At 31.1% G+C, this 19,132-nt stretch overlaps 1 protein-coding gene and 1 long non-coding RNA gene across 2 annotated transcripts; one reads left to right on the top strand and one right to left on the bottom strand.

Moving 5' to 3' along the window:
* Nucleotides 1–605: 605 nt before the first annotated feature.
* LOC130895639 (uncharacterized) lies at nucleotides 606–12,832 on the top strand. Its single transcript, XR_009059481.1, has 2 exons — nucleotides 606–759; nucleotides 12,552–12,832. It is a non-coding gene; the product is annotated as an uncharacterized LOC130895639 (long non-coding RNA).
* LOC130895626 (eukaryotic translation initiation factor 5B) lies at nucleotides 1,587–18,308 on the bottom strand. The gene is made up of 15 exons (XM_057803036.1): nucleotides 18,088–18,308; nucleotides 17,967–18,035; nucleotides 16,984–17,899; nucleotides 16,723–16,921; nucleotides 15,232–15,402; nucleotides 14,987–15,174; nucleotides 14,716–14,934; nucleotides 14,320–14,662; nucleotides 12,856–13,059; nucleotides 12,661–12,800; nucleotides 11,301–11,564; nucleotides 7,393–7,469; nucleotides 6,059–6,362; nucleotides 5,599–5,760; nucleotides 1,587–1,857 (listed from the first exon to the last, which is right to left on the bottom strand). The coding sequence occupies exons 1-15, from the start codon at nucleotides 18,129–18,131 to the stop codon at nucleotides 1,750–1,752; spliced, it is 3,408 nt and encodes a 1,135-aa protein (XP_057659019.1). The 5' UTR covers nucleotides 18,132–18,308; the 3' UTR covers nucleotides 1,587–1,749.
* Nucleotides 18,309–19,132: the final 824 nt, after the last annotated feature.

Genomic DNA, 19,132 nt, shown 5'->3' with positions numbered 1-19,132 from the left:
CTTAGTGAAACAAAACGACAACACTGTCAGGTATTTAAATTATAGAGGTACTAATAGTACTCGTGTTTATGTTCTCAAATTTATTATAAATAGAAATGGTAGTTACTAATCACTCCGTATTTATAAGTTGTCTATTGTCACTAACGTCTTACCAGTATAATATTGCGTCAAATTCGTGATGTACAATTGTGTAATATTAGCTATTATGTTAATTTTGTATAAAAAATTGAATAAAACATAAATATAATAGTGTAATTGAAATAAAAATTTGTATATCAGTGGAAATTACATTCTAAACGTTGGCAGTAGTGGTTTTCGGTGTTGTAAGATTGATTGTCTTTTTGTGTTTGCCATCGTACATTTGCATTTTATAAATAAATAGTAATAATAATAAATAATAAATGATTTTCAAAACTATTTGAAAATGATTATTTAATCTAGCGTCAAATTGAAGTTTCATATTTGAACGTGCTAAAAATCTGAAAAGTTTGCTCTTATTTCCTCTGGGTCGGGTTGAAATAATTTATATCATTCTATAGTGGAAAAACTTACAACGTGACAACCATGTAAAACATCTGTCAAATTGTATTTGAAAATATAGTATCAAACGTTCTCAGGTTATCAAAATCGTTTTTAAGAATTGTGCTAAATATGGAAATTTATATAAAATGATCGTTGTTTCAAGTTTCTTTACTAAATGGCGGGTGGAATTTCTTCATTATTATCGAGACAGTTTAGAAACTTTGTTCCACTTGTAATGTGAGTATATGAATACGATTCTAAGCATGAATATAATTATTATATACGTTTATTGAGTATAAGTCATAACCTTAAAATGTTTATTAATTTCACGAAGTTTTACTGATACGTCTCTGGTCGAACGGAAGTCTGAGACATAAAAATTTAAAAATCAACTTCGTTCGCGTAGGATACTTTCTCGGTTCTGTCAACAACTTTGCATACTGCTTATACTCTGCAAAGGCGTCAATATTATTACATCGGAGAATGCCCATTTTTATTAGATCGACAATAACGATGTGTACATTCTCTTGTCGATTGCCAAATTATTTTTTCCCCGATATTACAATAATTTCTTTTTATTTGGTAGCGATTCTAACCTAAAAACCTTGTAGAAATGTAAAGATTTATTAGAAGTATACGTTATATTTCTCAAAAAATATTGAATTTGTGATATATTTAATAGTTTTAACCTAAAAACGTTAAAATACTACTAATAACGGTTGATAACATATACCAGGTGACGCCAAAAAATCCTGGTGTTGTGTTCTTCGAAACGTTTGGATTTAATAATGAAAAAGAGTTATTTTTCTTGAAAATCACTGAATTTGTAGTATTTTTGATACTTTTAATTTAAAAACGTTCAAATACTACTAATACCAGTTGATAATTTATACCAGGTGACTCCAAAAAATCGTGGTAATTGTGTAGTTCGAAATGTTTGGATGTTACTTTTCTCAAAAATCACTGAATTTTTAGTAATTTTTACTTAGTTGAACAAATTCATTTTCCTTTATAGACATTTTTGTGTTTTTTTTGGTATTTTAGGTTTTTTTTAACAAAAACGCTTTAAACAGTTTATAGTCATTTATTTGTTTATATAAATATACATTTATTTGAAACACTGTCGAAAAGGGAGAAAAAAAATACTGGTTTTGTTTGCTACTGTGGGTAAGTTGAAAAAATAAAAATTAAATTGGAAAATGTGTATATTGCACTGTTTGTTTTTTTTTACAAAATCTGGAAGAGTTTTTTGAGTTCCACCATCAACTGCCAATCGGTTTTCTGTAGATCGTCTCTGAAGTAGTCTTTGCAAGCGTCTATCGATTGACGTGATATCTGAAAATAAAAATATTGTCAATAAATAAAAGATAAAATATGATATCAACAACAGTTGAAGTGAAAGAGGTTCTTAGGAAATAAAATAAAGTGAAAAATGCTAACAAGGAATACAATTAAGTGAAAAAAGTTTCGATGAAACGCAATGAAATGAAAGGTGCTAAAGAGGAATAAAATGAAGTGAAAGAAGCAGTAAAATAATAGAATAAAATGAAAAAACTTATGCTATAATAGGTAAAAACGAGGTAAAAAAATCTGTGAGGCAATACAATAAAGTGAAAACCACTTGAGACAGAATAAAATGAAGTGAAAGATGCTCTGAGGGCTAAAATATAGTGAAAAATGCTCTGATGTGAAAGTGAAATGAGTTTCGAAGGAACGCAATGAAATGAAAGAAGCTAAAGAGGATTGAAATGAAGTGAAAAATGCTCTGAGGAATGGAATAAAGTGAAAAAAAGTTTGAAAAGGGATGCAATGAAATGAAAAGAACTGAAGAGGATTGAATTGAAAAAATCTGAAGTGAATTGAAGTGAAAAAATAAATGATGGAATACAATTAAGTGAAAAATAGCAAAGACCGAATATAATAAAGTGAAAAAACCTCTGGGGGAGTAAAATGAAGTCGAAAACTCTTGAGGACATACAATGAAGTGAAAAACAGTTATAATAGAAGTGAAATAAGCATTGAAGCATTAAAATGAAGTGAAAAATAGCAATGACCGAATGTAATAAAGTGGAAAAACCTTTGGGGGAGTAAAATGAGGTCGAAAACTATTGAGGACATACAATGAAGTGAAAAACAGTTATAATAGAAGTGAGAAAAGCTGGTAGGCAATAAAATGAAGTAGAAAATAGCAATGACCGAACGTAATAAAGTGAAAAAACCTCTGGGGGACTAAAATGAAGTGGAAAACTATTGAGGACATACAATGAAGTGAAAAACAGTTATAATAGAAGTGAAATAAGCATTGAGGCATTAAAAAGAAGTGAAAAATAGTAATGACAGAATAAAATTAAGAGAAAAAATATGGGTGGAATAAAATGAGTTAGAAGAAGCTATGGGGGAAAAAATAAAAAGTGAATAAAGCTTTCAGTGAATAAAATGAAGTGAAAAACACCGAAAGGAAAATTCAAGCGATTAATTCTGTATCAAGCTATTGCCACAACTCATTTTCCCGCGTTTTTCACAATAAAACGAGAAAATTGTATTTTCTCGTCAGCCTCTTGTTCGCTTGGAATTTGGTAATTAGGAGAAAAAATAGTTTTGAACCTTATACAACCCACCCCTTCGAATTTCCTTTGTCTAGTGGCACAATAAAAATGCAAATTGTCTCGAGGATACGCTCCAGATATTCTAGATGTTGCGACAAATATATAATGAACGTCTCGAGGGTAGGGCAGGGGTTGAGAGAAGGTAGTAGAAGGGATAGCGAGAAGGATGAATGGAATCAATGATTATTTGGGTCAGAGGAGGTCTTGTATGTTCTACTTCCATTCATGAAAGCAGACTGTGGCGCAGGGGGAGGATAACAAATAAAATTAGTTACAGAAACGCATCGAGAGAGATGGAACAAAGGATAGAAAAAATGTTGTCAATGTACAAAAAAATGAAAAATTTTTACATACAAGATGGCGATTTAATGGGAAATTCGAAATAACTACAAGAGGAATTAAAAAAGTTGATGTTTCTTCAAAATATTTGAGTGAAACTGCAATTTGTTTTGTAAAATATTCGATGAAATCAATTTCTGTCAATATTTTGACATTAGCAACTTCAAATCGTCGTCAAGACTAAAATAAACGAAGCGGATCGTTCGAAATGTCATAGAAGATGGCGATTTAATGGGAAATTCGAAATAACTACAAGAGGAATTAAAAAAGTTGATGTTTCTTCCAAATATTTGAGTGAAACTGCAATTTGTTTTGAATAATCTTCGATAAGATCAATTTCTGTCAATATTTTGACATTAGCAACTTCAAATCGTCGTCAAAACTAAAATAAACGAAGCGGATCGTTCGAAATGTCATAGAAGATGGCGATTTAATGGGAAATTCGAAATAACTACAAGAGGAATTAAAAAAGTTGATGTTTCTTCCAAATATTTGAGTGAAACTGCAATTTGTTTTGAATAATCTTCGATAAGATCAATTTCTGTCAATATTTTGACATTAGCAACTTCAAATCGTCGTCAAAACTAAAATAAACGAAGCGGATCGTTCGAAATGTCATAGAAGATGGCGATTTAATGGGAAATTCGAAATAACTACAAGGGACATTAAAAAAGTTGATGTTTCTTCCAAATATTTGAGTGAAACTGCAATTTGTTTTGAATAATCTTCGATAAGATCAATTTCTGTCAATATTTTGACATTAGCAACTTCAAATCGTCGTCAAAACTAAAATAAACGAAGCGGATCGTTCGAAATGTCATAGAAGATGGCGATTTAATGGGAAATTCGAAATAACTACAAGGGACATTAAAAAAGTTGATGTTTCTTCAAAATATTTGAGTGAAACTGCAATTTGTTTTGTAAAATATTCGATGAAATCAATTTCTGTCAATATTTTGACATTAGCAACTTCAAATCGTCGTCAAAACTAAAATAAACGAAGCGGATCGTTCGAAATGTCATAGAAGATGGCGATTTAATGGGAAATTCGAAATAACTACAAGGGACATTAAAAAAGTTGATGTTTCTTCAAAATATTTGAGTGAAACTGCAATTTGTTTTGTAAAATATTCGATGAAATCAATTTCTGTCAATATTTTGACATTAGCAACTTCAAATCGTCGTCAAGACTAAAATAAACGAAGCGGATCGTTCGAAATGTCATAGAAGATGGCGATTTAATGGGAAATTCGAAATAACTACAAGAGGAATTAAAAAAGTTGATGTTTCTTCCAAATATTTGAGTGAAACTGCAATTTGTTTTGAATAATCTTCGATAAGATCAATTTCTGTCAATATTTTGACATTAGCAACTTCAAATCGTCGTCAAAACTAAAATAAACGAAGCGGATCGTTCGAAATGTCATAGAAGATGGCGATTTAATGGGAAATTCGAAATAACTACAAGGGACATTAAAAAAGTTGATGTTTCTTCAAAATATTTGAGTGAAACTGCAATTTGTTTTGTAAAATATTCGATGAAATCAATTTCTGTCAATATTTTGACATTAGCAACTTCAAATCGTCGTCAAGACTAAAATAAACGAAGCGGATCGTTCGAAATGTCATAGAAGATGGCGATTTAATGGGAAATTCGAAATAACTACAAGGGACATTAAAAAAGTTGATGTTTCTTCAAAATATTTGAGTGAAACTGCAATTTGTTTTGTAAAATATTCGATGAAATCAATTTCTGTCAATATTTTGACATTAGCAACTTCAAATCGTCGTCAAGACTAAAATAAACGAAGCGGATCGTTCGAAATGTCATAGAAGATGGAAATTTAATGGGAAATTTGAAATAACTACGAGGGGAGTTGGAAAATAACAAAATAACTCGATCAGTACCCCCAATTACTTTTGCAAACCATCTGTAAACATGAATTTAAATTCAAGACTGATCAAAAATTAATTTTTCTCCCCTTATAAACCACCCAATTGGAACGATAGCTGTTTTCCACACCCCGTAACCAACCACGTCAATTCTGGACCGTTATAATTGTTGCCATACGAAAAATCACTTTATTTTAGCGGACGAATGGTAGAAAAATAATTTTTTTTTATAAATTACCTTACTGACAAGGAAATCCGTCTCATCGAAATGCCTACCGAACATTTTAGGCGATTCTCCAGGGACAGGTTCTATCTTGATACAAACTTCCATGCCTTTCCGAGCGCTCTCCACCGTTTTGTGATTACTTTCTATACTAGTTACGATCCCCAAATCCACAAACTGCAAAAAAAACACCAAAGGACCAACTAAATAATACTTCATCCTTCAAAAAACATCGTTCGAAATAAAATTACGAATTAATAATGAAAATCAACCGCAAATACGTCTTATACATTAAAAAATTCTGTTAAAACTATACATGGCGATCCAAAAAAATATAATATAGAGAACCAGTCGTTTCATATATCGGATACCAAAGACGTCACTGTATAGGAGATAAGCTTGTTATAATCAAATGAAGTTTAACAGCAATTCGAACAAATTTATATATAGAGTGAAAGAAAAAAAAAATACTAACCTCTTTGCTCGGTACGCATATGGGTGTACCCTCCCTAACTATACCAGCTTCGACCATAACACCGGCGACGATTGGATCTCTGGAATTGAACACGAATTGCGGCAGTATTTTGAGTTTGCACGGAAAAACGGCGATATGTTTGAATTCCTCGCGTTTCCTTTGTTTCAATTCCTCGCGATACGCCATAAATTTATCGAAAAGATGATAAATGATGTCCGCTTGGAATATTTTCACTCCGACGCTATCCGCCAATTCTTGCGCGTCCCGTTCTACTTTTACGTCGAAAGCTAGTATCGTAGCGTATCTAGATAATCGAGATATTATTACATTATGTGCGGTAATATGTAAGATAATGAGTTAAATGTCAATATAGATTGTTTGGGGAGTCGCTCCGGTCTTCTAACCGCTTTGAACCACTCCACCTCTGCTCTACTTCCAAAGGGGACTAGTCGTTTTGTACGTCTCCTTCTTTTGCTACCACCACGTAGACTTGTTCCAAAGGAGGCCATACGTCTCATTCTTCCTACTCTAAAATACGTAGATTCCCTCCAAAGGAGGCCAATCGTTGATTACTTTTCATTTTTCTCCTCCAATATACGTAAACTCCTTCTAAGGGAGTTCCAGTTGTGTGTCTCTTTCTTCTGCTACCAAATTACGTAGGTTCCTTCCAAAGGAGACGAATCGCTTTGTGCGTCTCATTCTTTCTCCTCCAAATTACGTTAGATTCGTTCCAAAGGAGGCCAATCGTCGTTTGCTTCTCATTTTTCTCCTCCCAAATACGTTAGCTTCTTCCAAAGAAAACCATTTTTCTGATGGGTTTCTTCGAGGTAGCTAAACCGTTTGCTGAAATGGACGGGACATTTGCTATGGTGGATCTATGGCTTGCTCGCGGATTCCTTGCAGATCGTCTCAAGTCGATTATCGGCATATATTGAAGTAAATATCGTCGTGATTTATTCGAAATCTTGAGGCTCAATCATTCTCCATCTGTGTTAACTAGCTAAGTATCATTACCCTCATTATCAAGCATTCCAAGAAGTAGATAACGACTAGAAGGGGTTAATCGATGAGCGAGTAAACGATCAATTACAGTGGGACCTTTTAAACGCGATGCCTCCAAGATTTTATCACAAAAAAGTATTCATTTCCTCGCCGAAATTGCTTCGTTAAAAGTGCGACTGCGTTGTAAGCATGATCGTTCCCCCACTGTTTAATCTAGTACGCTATCTATGAGAGTATGGTAGCTAAGGGAGTCATTTGGTACAGGGATGTTATTCAAGCTACTGTATATTATAAAAATGACATTAACGTCATTGAATCGATATAATACTTACTGACTTTCGTGTTCTAACATTATAGAAGCTTTCATTACATCCTTTTTGACGACAGGTCCTATCCTGATACCGGAATACTGAAAAATTGAAAAAGTACTTCACACACGTGTACGTATGTAGAAACGACGCGAAAAAAACGAACCGAAAACGTAAAAAAATGTATTGAAAATGGGGTGAAATCACAGATAGAAGGTTTATATCCGGCTCGAAGGACCAAACAGTTAGTTAAAATGGTTCAGTAGGATTAATTGAATATCTATTTTAGTAAACTGAACTGTCATTTGAACAAAATGATTATAATCCTGTATATCCCAAAAAAAAGTTCCTAAATGTTTTTTTTTTCGCTAAAATGTCTCTTTTTAGACCCCTGGTAGTTTAATGAACCATTGAAATATTAATAATCGAGAAAAACGACTCGAAATTCGTCTTATTTGTCAAATTTACTCAACAAACGAATCAGTTTTTCGTCGTAAGAGTATGAAAATTGATCCATGTGTCAGATTTATGTAAAATTTTGACAGATAACTACACTCGTGTAGTTCGAATGGTCCTGTCGTATAGAGATGCCTCTAAGTTGTATTGTTCGAGAAAAACGTGCCTTGGTAGCTGATTTCACAGGCTCGCACTTTTCCAAAGAAAGGAATCCCGATAAATTGATATTCTGGACGTCTGCGAGCGAGCTCAGTGATCGTGAGCCACGCCTGCCTGTCGAGTAGGTCCTGCAAAAAGTTTCTAGTCAATTCTGGATCACCTATAAGTCGAATGGCTCTTTTCTGTATCGAGTTAAGCATTTTCAAAGTTTGCATGGGAGCCGAGCTCCAAATCTGTGAGCATTTTCCCAAAAACGGACGAATCTTGACCTTGTAGAGGATTAGAAGCTGTTGCGGAATTCATAGCTTCAGAGCACCAAGTTTTTATGAAGCTACCTTAACTAATTCGGCCACACAGGACCAAATCCTGAGCTGCAATACCAGCCTTCTTCGGCAGCTTGAGTTTTTGCTGCATTGAACTCGATTAGCTTGTTTCCACTCTTCAGAATGTTTTCAAGATCGGGTATTGAGGGTGGTTATAGGAGTACCAGGAGGAGGGAACACCAGCGTTGACCTCAAATCTTTCTGAAGTTTTTCCATCGATAGCGACTTGGATGGAAGCTTGGCTTGCCAAAATTGTCCAAATTAATGGATGTTGTAGGATTATATCAATTGAAATCTTGTATTACGAAAAGATTTGTTTAAAACCAGCCTACCACTTTGTACCAGGATCAAAAAGGTAAGTTTAGGAGTGGAAAAATCTCGCTACTTCGCCTCCAAGGCGAGTTGGGATCTAAAAGAATTTGTGTTTTCAGGAATTTTGCTAGTTTGAAGATAATAGACCCAGAAAATGTAAAAATTCGTAAATAAAAGATAAAGTTTAGCGCCCTATTCGTCAGACTTGTTTCACTCTGAATTTCAACTGTATTGAGTATAATGACACCGTAGATTAGCGTTTTCGTATTCGTAGAATCCATTTATCGAAGTGTCAGATGTTAGTACTACCGGTTTTATCAATAATTGGAATTATCGGGATTTTGGAACAGATTTTCCTTTTCCAATTTCGTATAATCTTGATTTTTTTTTAATAATGATAATTGGAGAAAAAAATGTTTCTAGTGGCGCTAACAAAAAAAAGATATTAGCTGTTGATTGGTGGGAAAAGTTCGTGTGGGATGAGGAGCAAGCGCACAGTTTCTCGTTCAGCGTATCGATTTCTAAATATGAATGGCGACGCGTGGGACGATTCAGAAAACAAAATCTAATTGATATTGGTGTGACCTTTGCTGTTAACGTAATCGATAATGAGGTTGGTGAAACTCAGAGGCGGGAGGCGGATACTAGACAACAGAATGCATTCATATTGATAACGATTCCGTTAAAAAAATTTTACGAAAACTGAATTACCGGACATTAAAAATGTTTTATAAATAACGTAATGAACGTTATATATTTTATACAACACCCTGTAAATATTTGAATAATTTTTACTTTAAAAATAAATGTGTCCGACTAAATATACCACCCTATATGTTATAAAACGAAGCTTTATACGGGGTGAAAAAGACACGTTTCCAAATATTTCTGTGATAAAAAAAATTATTTGGATCTGATAATTATTTTTATGGATTTTTAACCGATTAATGACATTCGACAGTTATTGGTAATACTGTCAATCATTATTTTTAGGTTAACTAGCGACCGTTACGTCATACTTTTCGACGAACCTGGTATACGACTAAAATTTTTTTTATATCTGGAGATTGTTTATTAGCTTTTATAACACGTACATATGTCGATATTTTGACATATTTCGATCTACTTTACTCGAGGAATAATTCACGTTTTTCTACAAACCTCGTATAGTATTGAAATTTTTTTATATTTAACGATTGTTTATTAAATTTCATAATAGGTGGAATTTTTTATCAAGAAAAACTTTTTTTCATAAAAATGATGATATAATCATTAATTTTTTACAATCGTATACGAGGTTCGTAAAAAAATATAAATTTTTATAAACCGTAAAATACGTTTTTTTTATTTTAAATTACAATATTCTTAATGCAAATGGATGAAATGTAAATTTTAGTTCTGGTTAAGTTTTTTTTTACTAAAAATTGTCAATATTTTGACATATTTTGATCTACTTTACTCGAAGAATAATTCATGTTTTTCTACAAACCTGGTATACTATTGAATTTTTTTTATATTCAACGATTGTTTATTAGATTTCATAATAGGTGGAATTTTTTATCAAGAATAACTTTTTTTCATAAAAATGATACTACAATCATCCATTTTTTACAATCGTATACGAGGTTCGTCAAAAAATATAAATTTTTATAAACCGTAAAATACGTTTTTTTTATTTTAAATTACAATATTCTTAATGTAAAAGAATACAAATGTAAATTTCAGTTCTGATCAAGTTTTTTTACTAAAAATTGTCGATATTTGGACATATTTCGATTTACTTTACTAGAAGAATAATTCACTTTTTTCTAAAAACCTCGTACACCAATGAATTTTTTTCAAATTCAACGATTGTTTATAATAATTCAGAATACGTCGAATTTTTTATTAAGTTTAACTTTTTTTGTAAAATTGGAAGTAAAAAAGTTATACAATGATTTTTTTTAAATAATTGAGTTATGATCCACTCTGTATATTATAATAATCAAGTTTTAATCAAAACGTGATTAATTGTTTATAAATCAACCCAGTATTTCCTGTAGTAAAACAAAAAGAGGGCCTGGGGTGATTGGAACGTTGAGGTATAGTATAGCAGCGTTGTCAAATGTATTCTTTTATCTACACATCTACAGAAATTTTATGAAAACTGCATTATTATGTTAATTCGCGTAAAAATGGTTGTAACGCACTAAATGACGGAAAAAATATGCGCGGATTGGAAAAAGAAGGGGGGGGATGAAATTTGAGGAAATTACGACGAAACGAAAATTTCTATACAAAAATTTCTAAAAAAAAAAATTTAATTGTCCTTGTTATGTCGAAAATCTGAAACCAAATCGTCAATTTTTTTGGTAGTGTACGGGGTACGTCACAAAATAAGAATTATTAAATTATATTTTTCGACACACCTCGTATACGATTAAAAAATTTCGATTTCCGACGATTGTAAATTAATTTTGAAAGATTTATTTCCTAAAATTGATAATAAAGAATTCACATATAGAAACAATACGACAACAATTTAAATATGATTCACTCTGTATATTATAATTTTCATCCGTTTATTATTGAAATAAACTATTATTGCGGCGTTGCCAAATGTATATTATAATTTTCAACGTTTTAATATTGAAATAAACTATTGCGACGTTGCCGAGCGTAATAAAAATATAATGAACTTACGGGAATTTTGCTGGTCCTCAAGAACTCCAAGAGGGCTTCCAATGAACCCAAAGTGGAAGCCTGCACATAAACGCCCCGATCTGCTAATTTGATATTTGACAATGCCGATTTTAATTCCCTTGCTACTTCTTCTTTTAATATATCAATTTCATCCGACTTTTGAGCTACGTACAGGTTCAAACCGGCTATAGCTTTTTCCAATTCTTTAGCTGCGATTTTTACACCCTGGGCCGCTTTGATTTCTTTGTATTCAATATACGCGTTCTGAAATGATAATTTCGGAAAGAAAAATACGATGAAAAAATATGGGCAATTGACAATTGGTTTGAAATACTTTCCTCCCCAATTGAGAAAATAACTAAAATGTTATTAATTTCGGATTTTCGTTTGATAAATTTAAATAGTTATTTTTATTCACCACCCCGTATATTAACACCTTTAAAAAAAAATTTGTGATTCGAGTCACAATATTTAAGTATGTAATGAAATACTATGGGTTATTGACAATCGGCCTATGATAATGTATAAATAATTTTTTATCCGAAAAGGGCACTGGCTAATCTTTCCAAACAAGAAAAATAAACTGAATTACTCATTTGTCATTTTTTATTTAATACTAAAACGTGCTTTTATTAAGACCCCTGGTACTTTAAAAGTTCGTAAAAAATTAATTTCTCGAGCAATTAGTTTTTTCGTAAGCATAATTGGTATTACAGAATTTATGTACACAATGAAATAAATGTGGGTAATTGACAATCGACCTAAAACATTTTTTATTTAAGGACACTAACAAATCTTCCCAAAATAATAAAATCACCGATTTTCTTCATTTTTCAATAAAAGTAAAATGATACTTTTATTGACCCATCTGTATATGAAAAACTAAAAAAAAAATTGAGAAAAAAACGGTAAAAGAAGTTATTTATCGAAGATCCTGACCCTATTATAGTATTTAGGTATATAATAAAAAAAATGTGGGTAATTGACAATCGACCTAATCCATTTTTTTAATCGAGAAGGGCACTTGTAAATCTTCCCAAACTAATAAAATAACCGAAATTAAATCACCGATTTTGATTTTTTTTCAACTGAAATTAAATGTCACTTTTATCGAGCCACCAGGTAAATTAAATCTAGGAATTTTTGAAAAAAAAAAAATAATTGAGGCATTACAAGCTTGAAGTATGTAATAAAAATGAAATAGATGATTAACAACTGACCTAAAATAAGTTACAGTATATTTTATTACAGAAGGACACTAGCTAATCTTCCCAAACCGGTAAAACAACTAAAATTAATAACCATTTGGAAAATAAAAAAAAACGGAAATAAGTAAAAAAAAAATAAAGTTGTAACTTACTTTGACACGTAGTTCTCGTAAAGGTTGAGGCATTAACAAGGATCTAATCTGGGTTTCTATGGGACCATCCGTACCAGCACATAACATCGTATCGCCTTCCCTTAAAGTACCGTTTACCAAAATAACATCAATGGTGGTACCTGAAATCGAATATACCGACAGAAAAATGAAATTTTAATGATAGGAAAATCCTACCTAATCCTGGTATTGCTTTGACTTCCAATACAGTCGCTTGGAGTTCATCGGAATACATCAAACGTTTGGTTAACCTCGTTTGACAGTAATCTACTATGAGGGCTAGGAGGTTACCCATACCTTCACCGGTAATGGCGCTGGTAGGTACCAGAGATACGTAAGTACGCGTATCGGGATTTTCGTAAAATAGAGCTGCATTTAAACCTTTAAAAAAAATTGAAAATGTAGAAAAATATATATTGACAGTGAATCTGACCTAATCTCAAACAAACAAACAAAAAAAAGTTTTTAAAACATCGAAGAAACAAAAAATTTAAAATTGAAAAAGTTAAAAAAAATAAATTCAAAAAATTTAAATCTTATTGAAGAGACGAGATCAAGTGAAATAAATTGTTTAAATCTTTAAAAAAGAGGAAAGAAAGTTGTGATTATATATTATAAAAATCAAAAATTTTAAACAAATATAAAAATAATTTTAAAATATAAAAATTTTGTAAAATGAAAAAAATGAAGGAAACAAATTTATTTGAAAGGAAAAAAATTGTTAAAATGTGAAAAAAAAAAAACAGAATTGGAATGGAAAATTTGTTTAAAACTAGAAAAACAAAATAATAAATATGAAATAAAAAAATTGTGATAAACTTAAAAACAAATGAAAGAAACAGAATTGAGATGGAAAATTTATTCAGAGCTTGGAAAACGAAGAAAATAATAAATTTAGAATAAAATAATTGTGATCCCCTCGAAAGTTGTTGAAAAAAACAAAAGAAAAAAGCAGAATTTAAATGGAAAATTTGCTCAAAAGTGGAAAAACAAACAAAATAATAAATTAATAATAAAGAAATTGTATAATTCTTTGAAATCAAGCAAAATAAATTAATATTACATAAAAAAATTGTTTAAATCTTGAAAACAAAAAAAATTATAAAATTTATAAAAAAATTGTAAAAACCTCGAAAGAAAACAGAAATGAAAGGGAAAAATTATACAAACTTTGAAAAAACAAAGGAAACAAGCAAATTAGAAGTGAAAAAGATTGTAATAAACTTAAAAACAAATAAAACAAACAAAAAACAATGAATTTTGAAAAAAAAAACGAGTAGATTCAAAATGAAAATGAATTCAAAATTTCTAAATAAAAAAAAATAAAACAAAAAAATTGAAACTAAGAAAAAAACTATAGAAAATAATAAATTTAGAATACAAAAAATTGTATAAATCTTTGAAACTAAACAAAATAAAAACATATCAAATGAAAAAATTGTGAAAATGTTGATAAAAAAACAGAAGAAACGAGGAGATTCAAAATGAAAATGTTTTCAAAATTTCTAAGCAAAAAAAGTTTAAAACAAAGACTAAAAAATAAAAAAAAAACGGGTCCAAATTGAAATATAGTTTAAACTAGGAAGAAAACAAAAAAAATTGAAACAATGAAACCAATAATAAATTGTATGGACAATTTACCTTGTTCGGCAAACTGCAAAACGACATCTTTAGTTCGAGTTTCGAACTCCAACTGAGTATTCGGCGCTTGCGCTTTCAAAATATCCCTCACGTCTTTTCTATTCATCGTTCGCCAATCGTACAATCTGTCGATTTTATTTAGAGCCACCAAAAACGGAGTTTTCTTATTTTTCAATATATTTATCGATTCGATAGTTTGAGGTTCCAAACCGTGCATAATATCCACAACCAGAATGGCAATATCGCATAGAGAAGAACCGCGATTGCGTAGATTGGAAAACGATTCGTGACCGGGCGTATCGATAATCAAAAGACCCGGAATTTTCAATTCCATATCGTTAAACTACAAAAAAAAACAATGAATTGATAGAAAAAAATCATTTTTTAATCATTTACCCCTTTGACTATTTTAATTTGTTCCTTGATGGCGTCCATGGGGACATTGGTGGCACCGATCTGTTGAGTTATACCGCCGGCTTCTCCATCTTGTACGTTGGTACGACGCAATTTATCCAAAATTTTCGTTTTGCCTGTATCCACGTGACCCAATACGCAAACTATTGCCGCTCTCAGATTTTCCGGAGATTTATTCTTTTCAGCGTTTTCTTTCCTGATCTATAAAAATTGTTTCGATACCATGAACCATATATTCCATTAAACTTTTTACCTTTATCCTTTCTAGAGCTTTATCTCGAACTCTTTCGGCTACAGTTTTACCGTCCTCTTCCTCGTCTTCTGATTCAGATTCGCTTTCTTCTTCTTCTTCATCGCTATCTGATTCTTCGTCTTCTTCGGAACTGCTTTCTTCGGCTTCCGCTTCGACCGGTTGTTCTTTACTTTCCACTGATTTATTAGCTGCAAATAAATTTTATAATTATTATTTTTTTTTAGTAAAAAGAAGATATATTTAACCTGTTTGTTGAGATTCTTCTTTTTCTTCGTCGTCTGATGAAGCATCCCAAGCGTCTTTGACGTCTTCTTCTACTTCAGGTTCTTTTATTTCTTCAGGAGGTTGTGGGGCGGCTTCTTCTTTAGGGGATTCTATTTTTTCTGGCTCGAGTGTTTGATCCTCTTCTTTTGGAACTGAAAATTTATATATAATGCAAGTTATTCAGTTATAATAAATGCTAATCAGTGTGAAACCTAAAAATTGATGTTTAGGCTGAAGAACTGGCCAAAAAATTAATGTGAGACCCAAAAATGTGGAAATTGTATGATAAATTCTATTTGAAAGCTAAAAATGGAGATGAATATTTAAGAACTGGCTTAAAAATTACAGTAATACACAAAAATGTGAACATTGTATGGTAAATCCATTTGAAAGCTAAAAATTGAACGTTACGGCTCTAGAGCTGGCCTAAAAATGCAGATGCGACATGAAAATGTGATAAGTGTATGATAAAATTCATTTGAAAGCTGAAAATGAAAATTTATGCTCAATAACAGGCTTAAAAATTATGGAAGACCCAAAAAATATGAAAATTATATAATATAATCCATTTGAAAGCTATAAATGAATGTTTAGGCTTAAGAACTGGCCCAAAAATTACAGAAAGACACCAAAAAATAAAAATTTTATTATAAAACTCATGTAAAATCTATAACTGGAGGTTTAGACTCAAGAGCTGGCCTAAAAATTATAGTAAGACCCAAAAATATGAAAATTGTATGATAAAAACCATTTGACTCCTAAAAATGAATGTTTAGACTCAAAAGCTGGCCTAAAAATGAATATTAAACCTGAAAATGTAAAAATTGTATAATAAAATTCATTTTGAAGCTAAACATGAACGTTTAGGCTCAAGAGCTTGCCTAAAAATTACAGTATGACCCGAAAATATAGAAATTGTGTAATTAAATCCATTTGAAAGCTAAAAATGAATGTTAAGGATCAAGAACTAGCCCAAAATATTGATATGAATTTCTTAGTTCTCAGATTCTTTTATATGTTTTTGTTGTGTTGCGAAATCATCTTAATTTTATGTCTCTTCTGACTGAGAATTAATTTTCAAAACAAATAAAAAAATTGATCTTTGGACCTATTACTTCATCTTCATCAAAACGTTTTTCAACTGTTTAAAGAACTAATTTTTAATCAAAAGAGTTGTAAAATCAATATGATTTAGTAACAAAAAAATCTCAACTGGATTTTATGCCAAAAAAACCCCCTATTCAAAATTTCATAATTTATCATCAACATAAAATTCCTAGATTGCTGATTAGATGAAAAACTTGATATTAAAATTAAAAACCAACATATGAAGTACAAGAACAGACCAAAAATTTATAATAAAATCGAAAAACATTGGAAAAATATAGTTAAAATAAAAAAAAATGTGATTTTCTTCAAATATAATAAGATTTGCTGTACAAAAAAAACATTTTCATTATCAAATTATTCACCTGGCGTTTGTTCTTTCTTTTGCTTATTCGGCCTTATCCTTGTTCCAAGTCTGGGTTTCTTCTCACCAACATCTGGTAATTCCACCCCTTGTGCTTTCAAACTATCAATTAATGCTTGTGCCCTAACCCTATCAGCCTTCTGTTTAGCAGTCAACAGTTTTCCTTCAGCTTTCAGTCTTTCTTTCCTTTCCTTTTCTTTCTAATAAAAAAAAATAAATACACAGCTTTCCACATTAATAATTCGGTGAAAATATAATTAACCTGCTTTTTCCTTTCTTTCCTTTCTTGTTCTAATCTCAATGCTTCTAGCCTGGCTTTTTCAGCTTCCTCTTCGCGTTTTAATCTCTCCTCTTCTTCTTTCTTTAGACGTTCCTCTTCTTCCTTAAGTTTCTTGAGAGCTTCTTGCATAGCTGCTATAGTCTTCTTACCAGGACCTTTTTTGCCATCTTTGGCATCTTTGTCTTCATCATCTTTTCCTTTCTTCTTTTTCTTTTTACTCTTTTTCTCCCCTTCTTGATCATCTTCCTCTTGTTTATCACCTGCATCTTCTAGTTTCTTAATCATTTCTTTTGGTTGTTCCTCAGGCTCTTGTGAATCTTCTTTTGTCGTGTCCTGCTTTTTTTGACTTAATTTCTTTTGCTTTTCTCTTTCTTTCTTTTCCTTTTTCTTTTGAGCGGCCGTCTTCACAGTACTAGCCTCTTCTGTTTTTGTATCAACTTCTGGTTCCTTTTTTTCCTCCAACTTTTCCTTTTTCTTCTTTTCTTCTTTGGGCTTCTCCTCTGTGGACGGTTCAGGTTCTTTTTTTATACCTGCATATTCCATTTCCAATTCCGCCAAGACCTTTTCAATATCTTCATCACTATCATCACGTTTTCTGTTCTTTTTTCCCTTTTTACCCCCCTGATTTTTTGTAGTCCTATTATCATCACTTGATTTCTTTTTATTATCTTTCTTAATAGGTTTTGTATCACATTCGTCTTCGTCTTCATCTACAATAGCTTTAGAATCACCATCAGAATCTTCATCATCAATTTGCAGCAGCGCAAATGATTTCTTTACAGTAGAAACTACTTCAATATCAGAACCATCTGATTCGACAGGTTTTTTCTCTTTTTTACTTTTCGATTTTTTAGAATCGGCTTTATCCAGTTTCGTGTCATCACTGAGAATCTGCGGTCTGACGATAAAATTTTATTTTAAGTATCAACTAACCTAAATATTTCATTTTTATTTATAGTACTTACTTGGAAGATTTTTTCTTATTTTGAGCTTTCTCGATTACCTCTTGAGTATCGTTTTCGACGTCCGATTCGCTAAAATTAACATAATTTAGATCGGCGATTAATAAACTTTTATATTGTCTACCTTTCATCAGCCGTTCCTTTACGGATTTTCTTAGATTTCCCCATTTTTTATTGTTAATATAAATACTGTCTAAACGTAGAAATTCTGTAAATATTCTCATAAGTGTATAATGTGTTTAAAAATAAAAGTTTTTTTAACAATCTGTTACCGATATATGGTAAAATTCACCACATGCATAAAAGGGTTCCAAAAAGTATTATGACTTTTCCTTTGACATTTATGACAGTATAAATGTCAATTTCAATATGTTTGAAATGTGCGTTCGTAAATTTTGAAATAGGAATAGAATATTATTATTCTTACTAAAGGCTATACTCAAATTTAGAATATACAACTATGTGGTGTATATAAATGTATAATATTAGACTTATTTTCTATATATGGGAGTATTCTATTTAAATTTGGAAGTTTCTGATTTATCATGTTAAAAAAGTGCTTTTGGAAACTATGATTCTGGATCAGATAAATCACTATCAGCTGATTGCGCATCTTGACCCAAAATGAGATTATTATTATGGTTTTCCAACATCACGTTTCGATTTTAGGTGGTATCGTTATAGTTTTTCACTATTTATAGACTATAACCCTATCAGTTTGCGCGTAAAAGAACAAAATACTTTCCCAACGTTTAGATCATATTAGTTTAATCCGATTATAATAGTCTAAGAAAAGTTTTCTACTTGTCATTTTAAACTATGTATTTTATAGACGGTTTACTTAGATCATACAAGTTAATTTAGTTATTTCCGATTTAGTGTCCTAGATGGAAGTGTGAGTTTGAATAAAAATGACACCGATTTATTATACCACTGCTTATAAAGGTTATGTATGTAAAGTGTTTGTGTTATTTGTGATATTTTTACCAAATACCGATTATAGTGTTAATTTTGTGAAGTTTTGTGAATAAATATATTTTACCATACGAATTCGTTAATTTGATGAATTTATTCCTAAATTATTATTAGGAAGATTTGAAACTTGTGACAAGATGGCCGCTGGATATAAACAATACTAAAGGTAAATATTTTATTATATATTTATTAAC

This window comes from Diorhabda carinulata, chromosome 6 (genome assembly GCF_026250575.1).
Source record: "Diorhabda carinulata isolate Delta chromosome 6, icDioCari1.1, whole genome shotgun sequence".
NCBI lineage: Eukaryota > Metazoa > Arthropoda > Insecta > Coleoptera > Chrysomelidae > Diorhabda > Diorhabda carinulata.
This window is presented reverse-complemented; position numbering and strand designations above follow the sequence as displayed.

What these genes read in the sequence shown, in the direction of transcription:
- LOC130895626 (XM_057803036.1), bottom strand. Translation starts at nt 18,131, where the DNA reads ATGGGGAAATCTAAGAAAATCCGTAAAGGAACGGCTGATGAAAG. An exon ending in AAAGGAACGGCTGATGAAAG is followed by an intron (nt 18,036 to 18,087) that starts GTAGACAATATA and finishes TGTTAATTTTAG; the next exon opens with CGAATCGGACGTCGAAAACG. An exon ending in ATGTTAGAACACGAAAGTCA is followed by an intron (nt 6,363 to 7,392) that starts GTAAGTATTATA and finishes TCGATTATCTAG; the next exon opens with ATACGCTACGATACTAGCTT.